Below are 13,398 nucleotides of genomic sequence, written 5' to 3'. Positions count from 1 at the left end.
TTTTTTTTTTTTCTTTTTAACGTGAGCATACTGTTTCCGAGGAGGCACCAAGGGGCTTCCATCGAACTTCTTGCGCTAACCGTGTAAAAATTTCTTCTGCCTAGTGTTCCGAAGCTGGTCCATCGTTCTTGGTACTCCAAAGAACGAGCCGGTTACCGATCAGCGTTCCATGAGCATCCTGATCACCTCAAGTGGGATCGAACGTCCCGGACTGTTACCACTCGTAGTCGTGCTGATGGAAGGGATTGGTGCATGGTTGTTGAGCGTGTAGATGGGTCACTATCGGCGGTGGCTTAGCCAGCTCGAATTCCCTGTTGATCACCTCATTGTAGAGCTGCGGAACACAACACGAACGAATTGAAACAACGTGCCTACGCGGTGTTGACAGCGTTGTAAAATAAATAAAGCACGAAAGGAAATAAATTAAAAACACGGGGTGTTTTTTTCTTTTTTTTTTTTTTTTTCGTTCAGAGAGTATAGCCTTGCGTAGAAGTTTTCTCTCTTTTGTCAATTATTTTTCCAACAAACGTCTTCCTTGTGGGGACGTTTTAGTTAGAATGATTTTACTAAACCTGGAAGCTCCTACGGATATACTCGTCCTCGCCATTGCCAGTCATACCGTAATTATATCCACCTCCGCCGCCGCCTCCGGTGTTCAGAAATGGATTCGTCGGGTTCATTGGACCTGGAAACGTGCATATTTTACCGTGTAAATACTCGAAGGAATAATTGAAAAGCTTCGAGCCTATGGTAAATACGTGAAAAGTATATTTTTTTAAACAAATGGCACAAATATTGCGAAATTTTGATTGACGAAGCAATTAACATACTACTGATCGGTTGAGTCACTTATTACGAAATGTTTATTCACTTCTAGAAAACTTGTTACGCATTTTACCGATGACTAAAATTATTACGAAATTTCTCTCTACTTCGCAAATACAAAAGATGAAAGTTTCTCTGATGTTTCAAAAAATTAAAACTGAAACTTTCGTAAAGTCGTAAAGTTTGCTCGATATTCTTGTCTTTTTCTTTTTTTCAGAAGACCTTCCAATCGTGGATCAGTAACTTACCTCCATTCGCACCTGGCACATTGAGACTATCGCCGGCTTGATAAGTAGCACCATAACCCGAATCCTGATTAGCCAACTCGTGCAACCGAGTAGAGCTGAGAGCACGAGGAATGGCGTTGCTAGGTACACCGTGCGGTGCCAAGTGGGTCGCTTCGGCTACTTGATGAGGATCCTCCGTCTGTGGCAACTCGGAGACGAAGCCTGTGTCCTTTCTATAGAAGTTGATGAACACGAACGCGCCAAGAACGACGATACAGAAGAGGCCGTAGGCTCGGAATGTCGCAGTTGTCCCTAAGAAAAGTATCTTTTCATCATCACTGATCTATTTCATACATGAAACAAACTTCCATTAGAAGAAGAAATATATAAAATAAAAAGATTAAAGTGCATAAGAAAGCGTGTCTCATAAATGTTCTCTGAAAATTTCTGGATAGGAATTTTGAACCAAAGTAGGTCGTCATATAATCTCCGAAATTCAAAATATTTCGTCACATTTTGCAATACAATTATAAATTTCTTCTTTGTAATTTAACAAATCCTACGCCAAACAGACTAATCAGTTGACTTCGGTAGTTGTTAAACTTGTCGCTGTTGCTATCGAAATTTATTAAAATTGATAGCTCGGCGACTTGCGACATCAGTTTCACGGGATATTGTTTTAGCGAGTTCAACCTCGATTTATTTCGATTAAGAAACAGCATCGGGGAATTAATAATGCAACATCCTGAATATTCCAAGCCGAATCAATATCGAATAACGTGCGTTTCTCAATCTGGCCTCGACGCGAATCGATAAGACGCCACGCGACTTGGCACACGCGGGTCTCGCCAACAACTCACCGTAAGCGTCGACGAACATTCCACCGATCACAGCTCCGCATCCCCTGCCAAGACCGTGATGGATACCTTGGAGAACACCCTGCGCGCTGGTGCGCAATTGCGGAGGCGTGTTGTGCGCGATGTAGCTGCAACACGCGGCCCAAACGGCCGCGTGAGTTATTCCCTGAATGAACTCGAACGGCAACACCCACCACGGAGTCGTTAGCCAAGATATATAAAGGAAACGGAACACGTTCCCGCCCAGTCCCATGCACAACACCTGAAATTCACGTACATTTACTTTAAAAATAAGTCTCCGAGATTGTAGCCGCACGCGAACCAAGTTTATCACTGCAAGTGTATTACTATTGTTATGCTGTATTATTAGATCTTTGCTAGATTGCTCCTGAGCGGGCATTTATTTTTGCCGAGTATTATAATTGGACTGTGGATGTTGCTACAAATATATAAGGCTCAACGAATGGAACCTAGGAAGGAAAATTGTTCTACTTTTACTAAATATCGTAACGAGCGTTTTGTACTTTTACATGTTCTAGATTCCCGTGAAAATGGATAAAAATTTGCGCTCTAATTATGGCGTTCTTTACATTCGCAGATTATATTATTGAAGGCCAAGAAATCCAGCCGTAGGAATGCGAAGGTTGAGTTGAATGAGGAACTACCTTTACGTGGCCGATTTGACGGATCAGTTTAAAGCTGAAGAAGTAAGCGAATATCTCGGAAATGTGATTGATCACAGAGGCGACGCCGAACAAAGTCGGCGTGCCACCGTAATCCTGAAGATGCCAAAAGAGGAAGGTGAAAATCAGCCCGATACCGAAACCCATGAACCACGCGACGAAGAGGAACGACGCGCATTTGAGGTCCTTGAATTGTTTCAACACGGTCACCCATTCCGGGATCTCTCGCATCGTTTGAGCGAACATTTTCGTCTGGAACAATACGAAGCTCCTTTACAATGCAGAATAGTCTCGAGGGATCGATATTTACCCCTTTGCACTCGCGGGGCATTTTAATCAATCTCTGTAATTGAAAACCCAATTCACGAAAGAAAAATTATGTTCTTCTGTAGTTACGATTTAATTTCCATCAGTGTGTTTACAATTTGTTTGATATATCTTGTCTGAAAGAGCTGCACAAATGATTTCTTATAAGATCACACTTAAAGAGACTCGTCCTTTTCCAATTGCATTCACAATTGAAAAGGATTCCAACTTAATCTTCTTCCGTGTGTCTGAAGACTATTTCTATTTTTATTTTCACATATGAACAGATGAACTGATGGCGTAAAAATATCTTCAGAAAAAGAAAGAAAGAAAGAAAATTGAAAGTGATAAAACTCGTTTTGTTATTACATCTCTGTGATCCCGAGTGCAAAGGTTTTACAAATCACGAATACCATAATTTCTCGTTACCTTGCCTTCAGGCGGTTGTGGCTTCAGATTCACCGCCGCAGACGAGTCCTGAAGGCTGGGTAGATTCAACTGCTGAGACAGTTGACTTTGCAGCTGCTCCTCCCTCGTCGGCTCGGCAGGAGGCTTCTCCACTTCCTGAGCAACGGAGACGGGTTACTTCATTCGACACTCGGTCCGTGAGCTATTTGATCACTTACCGGCTCCGTGACCGGGAAGTCGTACTTGAAGTTGATCTGCGTGGCAGTGATCAGGGCGGCGCCCATGAGGACGCTGAAGGTCGCGAAGCACATCGTATAGTTCTTTTCCCTTGCGTCTGGGCCGCACGGATGCTCGGAGAACGCGGTGCTATGATCCAGAGCGATACCGACGAAGAACATGGCCAGGCCCCAACCTAAGCTACCGAACATTCGCTGATGACCGTACCTGTGCCAAAAACAGAAGTTCGAGATGCAAAGAAACAGTCCCAGGCTGGACGTTAACAGGGAACTTTACTTGTCCGCGTCCTCGCCTAGTAAAGTAATGACAGCCGAGTCCGCCAGAGTGATCGCCGGCGCCGAGAAGAACTCGCCGACAATCACCAGCAGCAACAAGAGGAAGAAGGTTTTCTGGATATCCTGAAAACAGCAATTTCTTGTAAACGCTAGTGTACAGCATAGAATTCAAAGAAAATCGTGGGAGAAGAACATGATGCAATAAGGTAAACTCGTTCGAGTTGTCTGATTCTACAATCAGAATCAAATTTATTATTCATTATGAGGCATTTTTCAGTTTTTGATATATCAGATTTAGAATGAAAGAAAGTTTCCGACAATTACAAGCAAAAGTATTGAAATAGTGTGAAATTTTATAGGAAAAAGATATAATTATTGAAACAAAGAAATATTCTAGAAAATTTTAAGTTTCCACAATATTCCAGTGAATATCTTGAGCTGTTTTAAAGAATATCAAAAGACGCATTTTTAGTCAAATAAAGTGATCATTTTGACAATGTACTGAATCTTAAAGCTACCTCCCTGTAAAAAAGAAACGATATTTAACCTTATCGTGTCCCTCTCCCGTAGCCTTCAAATACAAAAGCGATCTGTACCGGTAATCTATAGACAATCGAGCTGTAGAGGGGTTTTACCCAACCCTTATTCTCCTGTTCGTTGTAATTCGCAGCATAGGCGACGCTATGAGGACTCTTGCCGGAATGAGGTACTCTGATATAGCGTTTCCTCCTAACTAACGGCACCTCGACATCTTCCTCGTCATCTTGGTCCTCACTTTCGTTCACCTCTTCCTCCTCCTCTTCGTCTAACAATGATATCGCCCGTAAAATCTTCATGGTAGTCCATTGTCGCCGAAACTTGGATAGCTGCTCGTTCTCATTTGTAGTTTCGTCGTTGATATCACGTTTCACCATAACTTTCGTTGGCGGCGGTTTCACCCTGGTTTTGGTGTGCGTGTACGCCTTCTTCGGTGGTCTTCCATCGTCCAACGGTTGATTCTGGAATTAATTGACACTCGACTCGAGTCTCCTCGTGAAAGCTGAACTAAATAGTTAGTTAATAACGAATAACGAAATAATTTACATTCAGTAATTAGGAAATTTGCAATTGAAAAATGATCGTACAGCGTGAGAATAAATGAAATCTTTCCTTTAATTTTACAAAACTCACATTGAGAAAACGCTTGTACTCGAGCACGTCGGCTGGACGGTTTTTCCTTTGCAGGGTTTCAAAGTCGATAGTTTTAGCTTCGGGATCGTTCTCCTCGAACACCAACTGTTTGTACTTGAGATCTTCAACGGGGCTGTCCTCCGTCGTGGTCGTCTCCACTTGCGCCTCTCTTCGGACTCTGTTGTTGTCGTAATTCTGTCGTATGTTGTTCAACCTGCCCCTGTTGTTTTGCAAACTGAGAGCCGCCAGTGGATCCAGCTTGCTGTCCTTGCGCAGCCTCTCGAAAACAACGTTGTCCGCGATCTCTAAACATTCTTCGTCGTTCTGATGATAAAAATCGTCGAGAGTGGCGGACCGTTTGACTATCCTCGTTTTAGGATTCGGCGCTTCCAAGTACGCCGTGCCGTTTCGTATGACCAGGCACGACGTGGCCGGTGGTTGCATGAAGGCTAGAGGAAGAGTGAAGATGATCCAGCAAGAGAGCGAGGCGAGAAAGATCATCTTGCCCTTCTGCCACCTGCGAAACGGAGCAATCGTTCTCTAGATAAATTTTCGGGATTGTGCGGTTCGCCTTGATTGAATCGTCGGTCCTTTCTACCCTCACGAGGAGAAACGGATAAATCGATAATCGGGTTGAAGCTTTCCCAGCCTTGCTAACCCACGCAATATTGGATTCTGGATAATATCCGCCAACATTGACCAAGCAAGTAAAACTGTTTACACGTATATACATGTTACGATTAAAAGAACAAGCAAAAAATGAAAAAAAAAAAGAAAAAAGAAGCAGAATGGAACATGGAATAATCGTTTCGGACAATCCTCGACATTGACTCACGCTCGCTTTAACATCGGTAGATTCAGTCTCTCACCTGTCAGCCAACGAACCCCAGAATGGCGCGCTGAGGAACTCGATGAAAGGTCTCAGGCCCATCAAAAGACCGCACTGGCCGGCATTCATGCCCATCTGCTTAAAGTAGACACCCATCAGGGGGAAGAGAGAGCCAAAGGCCGAGTAGAAGAAGAAGTAGAAGCTTTTCACGGTGAGCATTTCCTGATCGACAGAACCGAACAGGTACTCGAGCACGTCGCTCTTGCCGCGGATCTTGTGCGTCGCCTCCTTCGGCTGAGGATACAAGTTAGGATCGACCTCTCCTTGGGCTTGGGGGTCGACCATGGGCCTAACGCCTGGCACCTGCGGCAACGTTCTGCCAGTACCTTGCGATCCATCATCGGCGGCCCCATAATCGTAGTCTTCGTGTCCATAGTTCTGCATGACTGGAGCCGAGGACTGGCTTCTCTATCCTCAGACTCTTCGCTCTTCGCCCTCGCCCGATGACACACGTCGGATCGAATCGAATCGAATCGACGGGGAATCGACGATCAGCACGGAGTATCCACGGTCCGGGGAACTTGTGTGTCCGACCGATCCTCGGGGCTTCGGGGCCCCACCTTGGACGATCTGCCGATCTGCTCCTCGAGGCGAGAGATTCTCCTTCGTCGAGTGTCGTCTGTCGTCTTTCGGAGATCACCAGCGACAATCCTTTTAGACGTACGTCCAATCGATGACCAACCGTGTGATGGCACCTTTCCGCTCGCGAAATCGATAGTCCTGACAGTGCGCCCGCGCAACATGCACCCTCTTGCGCACCCTACCGACTCCGCCGGTACGGACACGCCGCTCTAGCGATGGCCGCTTGGTTTATTCGTTCCACGCGATTCAGATTTCAAACAAGTGGTTCGAGTTCCTTTGGAGCACGATCGTTTGCAAATTGGGGACTTTTGGCCAGTGAGGGTGATCGGTAGCAGCTGAAGTAAGAAAGCAGATTTTACAGAATTGTGTAATTAAACGATGGAAGACTAGACTGGGAGAGTTTATTGAGAATTCTAAATTGTTTTCAGTGTCTTTGAAACTCGAACAGTTGGAAATTTTTTTCTGAACGAAGGATATTGTTTACAGTAGATTAAGTAGAAAGAGCGTGCAGATTTTACAAAATTATGTAATTGCGCGACAGAAGGATTCTTTTCTTGGAGGAAAACAATTTTTCAAAAATTTATAAATCGCTGTTTGAAATCCCATACGTTACAATTCGAGATCTTTGATAGAGAGATTTAATTTCACGAGACGATAGACTCTTCAGACTTTTCAGAAGAAGAGAATATTTAGAAAAAAAAGATGTTGCGAGTTGCTTTACACTTTTTGAAAATTCCATATTAGACAAAATTGTAATCCAATTGAAGTTGGACGTATCTCGAATCCCTCGCTAAAGGTTCACGCCAGTTTCCAACCCTTGATTTTTCCGACTCTCTCCTTTCGATTCTCGCGCAGTTGCTGTCACATCGGACATCCGGTTTTCAAATCGTTACCCCGATACAATTAATGATTTTTTTTTTTTTGTATTTTCTCTTTACTCGTATCTTATCAACTTTGTTTCTCCTTCCTTCATTCTTCTCTTCTGCTTTATTAGATATCGATTGACCCATTAATTGATCGAAGAACGTAATCGAAACGAACCTTCGAAAAAAGAAAAGGAGAGAAAAATTTATCTTTCAATCGGTAGCTATATAGAGGGTTATCAGCCGATCGTCAAGCGTGAAAAAGTTTCTCGGTGGCCTGCCACCAGACGCGCGTGTTTAAGGAAACCCGCTTTGTGCTGGCGACCACTATGCGTTGAATGTCGAAGACCTTGACCCGAACTTACGTTCCTTCTTTTATCTCGGCAATTCCGGCCGTTTCGCTCGATTGTTCTTGCGTCGTGGGCGACACAAGGGGGTTGCAAGTTTGTCACTGCGACCTGCTTCTTTGTTAACGTGCGACTTTTGATACCTTCTGTCATCTTCAATTGTACTTGCATGGCACAATCGAGTACTTTAATACCTGTACGAGGCCTTTTACGTGTTGCAGGGAATATTTCTTGAACTTGAATTAGTATTGTAACAATGTCAAAATATTACGATTACATTGGAAAATTTGAAAATACTCGAGGCAACGAAGGTTGAGGAAGGTTTAATCGAAATCTTATAGTTGCACTTCTCTTTCGTCTCTTTTGAATAATGCATTTTTTTATACGATTCTTATGTTTTTACGTATTACAATAAATAATAGATTGTACGATAGATAATGATGTAGTACAATACAGTATAGTACAATAAATAACAGATTGTTTTCGTTTTTTGAATGAGAGAGATGCAAAGAAGAACACTCTAGCTAAGATGTTTCAGTGAAGAGAACCTTTCGACGTTTCTATTGCTTTCTTGCCAAGAACCGAATTTATTCAACTAACACTTTATTATTTGGTGGAAATTCATACGAACTTTTTGAATAATTAAATATTCACGTTGCGTAGATCCTATATATATTCAAATTTTAGCAATGTAATCGCGATAATTGCATTTCCATTCGTTCTAACGAAATCCCAAAGTGTTTTATACGAAACGTATAATAATATTCGTAAAATGAACGATGTATGATAACGAAACAGCACAATGGTAACCCCGGGAGAGAATTTACATTAAGGCCGTTCACACCGAAGTAAATTTCCATTTCGATTTAAAACTTCGCAGAAAGAAAGGGTCACTATTCTCTGTGACGCAGTGAGTGTTTTCCACGCTGCACACGGTTAGAGAGTGACGCATCTGATATCGTGCAGCGCACGATACACGTGCGTGATTGTAGAATTTTCTCTCTTCTGGCGATAAAACCAAGGCCTGGCGTCCAGCAAGTTCACCGATGTAAAGAAAAGAAACAAATTCCTCGCAAAGAGATTGCTCTCAAATAGAAGTTGCGCCTAAAGTAGAAGGTTCGAATTCGACGAGAGTGGAATGCCAATTGGAAAATTTATCGATACGATTGCTTTTCTGAGAGTGCGAGTTCAGATTCACCGGGATAAAAGAAAAATAGAAAAGATCCACGCTCGTTCGCGTGATCAGTCGTTATCATCTTTGGCTGCGACTTGAGAAAATAAAAGCCTCCTGGTCCTCTACCTCTGAAGATCAACCGGCTGACGCAAAACCGCTTGGCCTTGTTTCAAAGTTCAAGCGTTGGAAAGCTCTCCACCGGCTAGCGAGCACACGCGCTAGCTTCACCTAGACACGGCTCGTGATCGGCCTGTGTTATTACATTACTTTGACGACGACGATGCGGAGTTGAGGACGAAGCCAAATGCGAATGAAGCTGATCATCGTTCGAACGGAAGTCGCGCGGGGAAAACACGCGCAAATATCGATAAACCGCCTGATATCGGCGAACTCGACGATCGTAAGAAATAAATGCACGTACAGTCAACGAGAGTTAAAGTATAAGATAGAAAATAAATATATTTTATGATACACACATGATGCAAATACGAAGATTATGACGAGTAATGATAACTTAAATTAAACTACGAGCTATGTACAAAGTGCCGTCTCTCATTTTTCTTCTTCTTCTTCTTCTTCTTCTTCTTCCCCCTCTGATCCCCTCTCTCCCCCGTTCATTGGTTCAATGTCATGAAAATCGCTGTCTAATTTCTACTGTTGAATATGTCTTTCGGTATGGGATCCATATGGGACTCGGCTTGGAACATCGACGAAGCGGACGTCGAGGATGGCGCCGGTTTCGGAGGACCTTGGAACATGCAGGTCTTGGCTGTCTTCAACAGGCGACCGTTGCTCGCTGTTCGCCAGTAAACCGTGCGAACTGCTTGCTTGCCGGCAACGTAGCTCACAGCACCACCGATCAGCATCTGCAAGTAAAATGGAGGATTAATTAATTAATTTCGACGAGGAGTCCCGACAATCCGGGGAAGAGGTGAGGACTCGGATATTCAACAGACACGAAAAAGTATTTCAATTTGTTTGTAATTTGAATTGGAAAAATTGAAATTTTGTTGGGGAAAAGAAAGTATAAAATAACCGAGGTAATCTCGAGTAAAATAATCGTGAATAATTTAGCAACGTTGTGTATACTATGAGCGAAGAACGAGAATCGAGACAAGGTTTTGATGCAAATACCAAGAAAGAGTAGAAAAATACCTCACCTTTGTTGTCTTGCTAAGTCGATTTACCGTAGACCAGACAGAACTGTAAAGTTCTATGTTGTGGCTGGTGGAAGGTTGAATTTACAAGTAGAGAACTTGTCGGCGTTTAAGTTCCTCTACCTTGTCCGAGGAGGGAAGCTCGACTGGCGGACCGATCTTCACCAGTGGTAATTTATACGATAACGTCTACGTCACGGGGTCTCGCGATAAGAGGAAGCTCACGTCATTCATCGTAATCACCGAATCCCGCCGAGAGGATGGGCGACGAGTGAGACGTAAAATTTCTTTTCTTTTTTTTTTAGATAAGAGATTTAGATAAACTCGCGTCAACGATGCCTCACCGGGGCCGGTATAAACAATTGGCAATTAAAACGGAACAATGTCTGCATAAACCGCGTTAATGCGGTCATGCATCATTATCACCAGTGTTGGTAAATAAGATCGACGTTTGCGTCGTTACTTTCGAGCAATCTTCTTCCTCCTTTCCTCGAATTCTTCTTTCCGGCAAATTACATTAACTGCACGTTGCGTAAAAATGCAGAGAGAGTTAGTTAGTAAATAAGGTGAAGGTAAATGGTGAACAATACGAGGCGATGTTTGATAAAATGAAAATCATGCTCCGGGTCATTAAACAATTTTTCCCCCGATCGGCTCGGCCGTACACATGGAAAATTATGCGTGACGCATAATCAGCACGTATCGTTGAAAAAATAACTCCCCTGATAGAGGCGAGATAACATTTTGCATATCGCCGATGTACTTTGTTTCTGACGGCAATTGATATACATATGATATTATTTACGCATCGTGCACATCATAGTAATACGCAACATATTCTTCCTGGTTTTAACGAGGATCTCGTCCGTCATTGTGCTCGCGCGTGAAAATCACTTGCAAAAAGAAAGAGAAGCGTGTTTCCGCGATAAATATACCTACCAGGTATGCCAGATCGAGAATAAATCGTAATCATTATGTAAATTCAAAGTCTAAAATAGTTGTGCCAGACCAGAATTCCGCTCTTGCGAAAGAAACTTTTCAACTTCATTATCTAGCACGCGTTCTAATAACTCCAATTATTATTATTATTATTATTACGAGTTCAAAGTCTGCAATACGTTCCATTTCATAAACTATAATATTTCTGTACGAAATATGAATAATTCGAAAATACCTTATGCTCTGTTATCTCACGGCTCTGCGCTATTCACGTTCTATTCTAATCGTAACAATTACCCAATGGCCAAGATTAACACGAAAATGTCACGCGACTACACATATCGATCACATGATCGTGATGCGAAGCTATCTCTCCAAGTCGAACAATTAGACTCAAGGAATTTATTTTTATCCTTATCCGCGATTACAATTCGCAGCCTTATCTCGATAATGTCCATTCGAATGTCGAGTGCATTTTTATCGGTTATAATGTTGACACATCCTATCGAAGAACTAATCCATTGTATTACCATTGCTACTCATTGGAATCGTCGTCTATTGTTTCTTCTTCTTTTTTTCTGAAATTGCGGCGAATGTCATCCACGCTGATTAAAAAATAATTTTGTTTATCCTCCGACTGACGAGTTAATCTGTCCCAAGTATAAAAATTTCAGCTGGTCGGCTCGTGCTCACGAGAGAGTACAACTATACAAACATCAACTCCGCCGACGAATTTCTTTTTATCTGAACTGTTAACAAACAAACAATATTTTTCGGTATTTAGAATTTACGGCTGTTTCAGTTTTTCCACGAAGCTGAGAAATTCGAGGAACGAACACGACTTGAAGAAGACAATAGGATTAAACCCAAGGGTAAAAACGTGGAGTATTCTTCAATATTATATGAACGACAATGCGAATTCCTTTCTTCTCTCTCCACATATTAATACGTTATACGCATTTCAGAGATACTTGCGAAGTGGACCCACGTGTCTTAAAACGTGGATACATACTTGCTGGAAATAAAATATTCAAAAACGTCCACTCAGGTCTTGATATAATGCAATGTATCTCAGCCATTTTTTTAATCACAACCTCGTTTTATAATAACCACGTAATCTACGACCTCCTACTCTTTCGTTTTAAAAAAGGCATTTTTCTCAAAATGTTCATACGATAAATACGCAAAAAGTAACGCAGAAAAAAAAACGAGTATTTCAAGATATAATTCTAATCCGATATTTATTAATTATCTCGACACAATATAGTATTTATTTAACCTGTTAAACCGAGTTATCAGAAATTTAATCAGAAGTGTCTACAATCGTGAAATTGAATGTCACTGAAGATGATTCAATTTCAAAGTTTAATTTTTTTCAAAATGCAAGTTCCAACTTGCCAACTCTTGGCAAAAAGAATTGTACTTAGAAAATTGGGAATGGGGTGACGAATTGACTCAATTTCAGAGATGACAAAACTTATTCAAGAATTGCATTTAAAAAATTTGGAATGGGCGACGAGTTCGATTTTATCTTTTCCAAATATAAACATAACTTATTCTCAGTAGAAGTAAAAATATATATATAATATATATTTAAAAAATTTGAAATGGGCGACGAGTTCGATTTTATCTTTTCCAAATATAAACATAACTTATTCTCAGTAGAAGTAAAAAAAATATATATATATATATATATGTATAAAATCCATAAATAATAAAATACCTAACACATCTAAGAAATTGGGAGTAACTGACTCATCTGACTCATCTTAACGAGCAACTCATCTTTTCCGAATAATTAACATTTCACGAAGATTGGAAAAACCAAGCGCATCTCTACATTTCCTAGAAAGTCCCGTCGAAAAGAATTTCGATGGAAAATTTTCCCCCAGGGAGGGGGGAGAAGGAAAGGAAAGATGCGTGCAACGCGCGCAAAAACGCATGGATACATGCGATCATTCACAAGAAACAGAGACGTCGTTACGATTCACGTGAAACTTCCGTGGCGTCGCAGAGGGAAGCGGAGAGGAGACGGCGTGATCGCGATATACGATCGTCGACTCCGATAAGAGCGGTTCGTGTCTTCTCCTATCTGTCTGCAATTTCCATTAATGAGCGAGCAAGTGAGCTTTCTTCGCCTCGCGTGCTTCGTTCGTTCGCCGTGGCATCCTCAAGGTTGAACGAAGATAGAGTAACGGAGAACGAGGAAAGCGAGTAATTGCGTTGGAGGACAGTAACGTGTATGCGTGATTGATAAAGTTCTCGAGTGGAGCGTATCTTCGCTGGGGAGCATTGGTCCTGTTCAATTATCAATCGCTATCGGCGTGATGTCACCAACACGAGCCTCTTGATCCAAATTTGAGCAATCCCCCTCTCCAAGTGAATGAATTGTGAAACAAGGTTCAAGAAGTTCTGAACGACTATGGATTTTTGTACAATAATGGCAATTTTCCGTGTGG

The 13,398-nt window shown here is 42.0% G+C and overlaps 3 protein-coding genes across 5 annotated transcripts in view; 1 reads left to right on the top strand and 2 right to left on the bottom strand.

The window, feature by feature from the left end:
* Positions 1-226, top strand: part of LOC122529968 (double-stranded RNA-specific editase Adar) — a 9,694-nt gene extending 9,468 nt beyond the window's left edge. The window contains exon 9 of the transcript XR_006306885.1: positions 105-226. The gene's annotated coding sequence lies outside the window, so the exon portion shown is untranslated. The remainder of the gene's footprint in view (positions 1-104) is intronic.
* The window catches only part of LOC122529967 (major facilitator superfamily domain-containing protein 6), a 29,222-nt gene continuing 15,935 nt past the window's right edge, over positions 112-13,398 (bottom strand). Inside the window, exons 3-13 of one of the 3 annotated variants that reach the window (XM_043656536.1) lie at positions 5,858-9,036; positions 4,989-5,505; positions 4,415-4,816; positions 3,820-3,941; positions 3,525-3,750; positions 3,328-3,462; positions 2,575-2,844; positions 1,913-2,171; positions 1,074-1,364; positions 573-685; positions 112-334 (exon numbers count right to left, since the gene is read on the bottom strand). In XM_043656536.1, the coding sequence (XP_043512471.1) occupies positions 215-334; positions 573-685; positions 1,074-1,364; positions 1,913-2,171; positions 2,575-2,844; positions 3,328-3,462; positions 3,525-3,750; positions 3,820-3,941; positions 4,415-4,816; positions 4,989-5,505; positions 5,858-6,261 (2,859 nt within the window). In that variant the 5' untranslated portion in view covers positions 6,262-9,036 and the 3' untranslated portion in view covers positions 112-214. Of the gene's footprint in view, positions 335-572; positions 686-1,073; positions 1,365-1,912; positions 2,172-2,574; positions 2,845-3,327; positions 3,463-3,524; positions 3,751-3,819; positions 3,942-4,414; positions 4,817-4,988; positions 5,506-5,857; positions 9,177-13,398 lie in introns of those variants that run through there. The other 2 variants (XM_043656535.1, XM_043656537.1) reach the window with 2 other exon arrangements.
* On the bottom strand, positions 9,284-10,174 carry LOC122529972. The gene is made up of 2 exons (XM_043656548.1): positions 10,004-10,174; positions 9,284-9,709 (listed from the first exon to the last, which is right to left on the bottom strand). The coding sequence occupies exon 2, from the start codon at positions 9,707-9,709 to the stop codon at positions 9,488-9,490; it is 222 nt and encodes a 73-aa protein (XP_043512483.1). The 5' UTR covers positions 10,004-10,174; the 3' UTR covers positions 9,284-9,487.

Source organism: Frieseomelitta varia, unplaced genomic scaffold, assembly GCF_011392965.1.
Source record: "Frieseomelitta varia isolate USP_RPSP 00005682 unplaced genomic scaffold, Fvar_1.2 scaffold_317, whole genome shotgun sequence".
NCBI lineage: Eukaryota > Metazoa > Arthropoda > Insecta > Hymenoptera > Apidae > Frieseomelitta > Frieseomelitta varia.
This window is presented reverse-complemented; position numbering and strand designations above follow the sequence as displayed.

Coding starts and splice junctions, on each gene's coding strand:
- LOC122529972 (XM_043656548.1), bottom strand. CDS start 9,709: ATGCTGATCGGTGGTGCTGTGAGCTACGTTGCCGGCAAGCAAGCAGTT.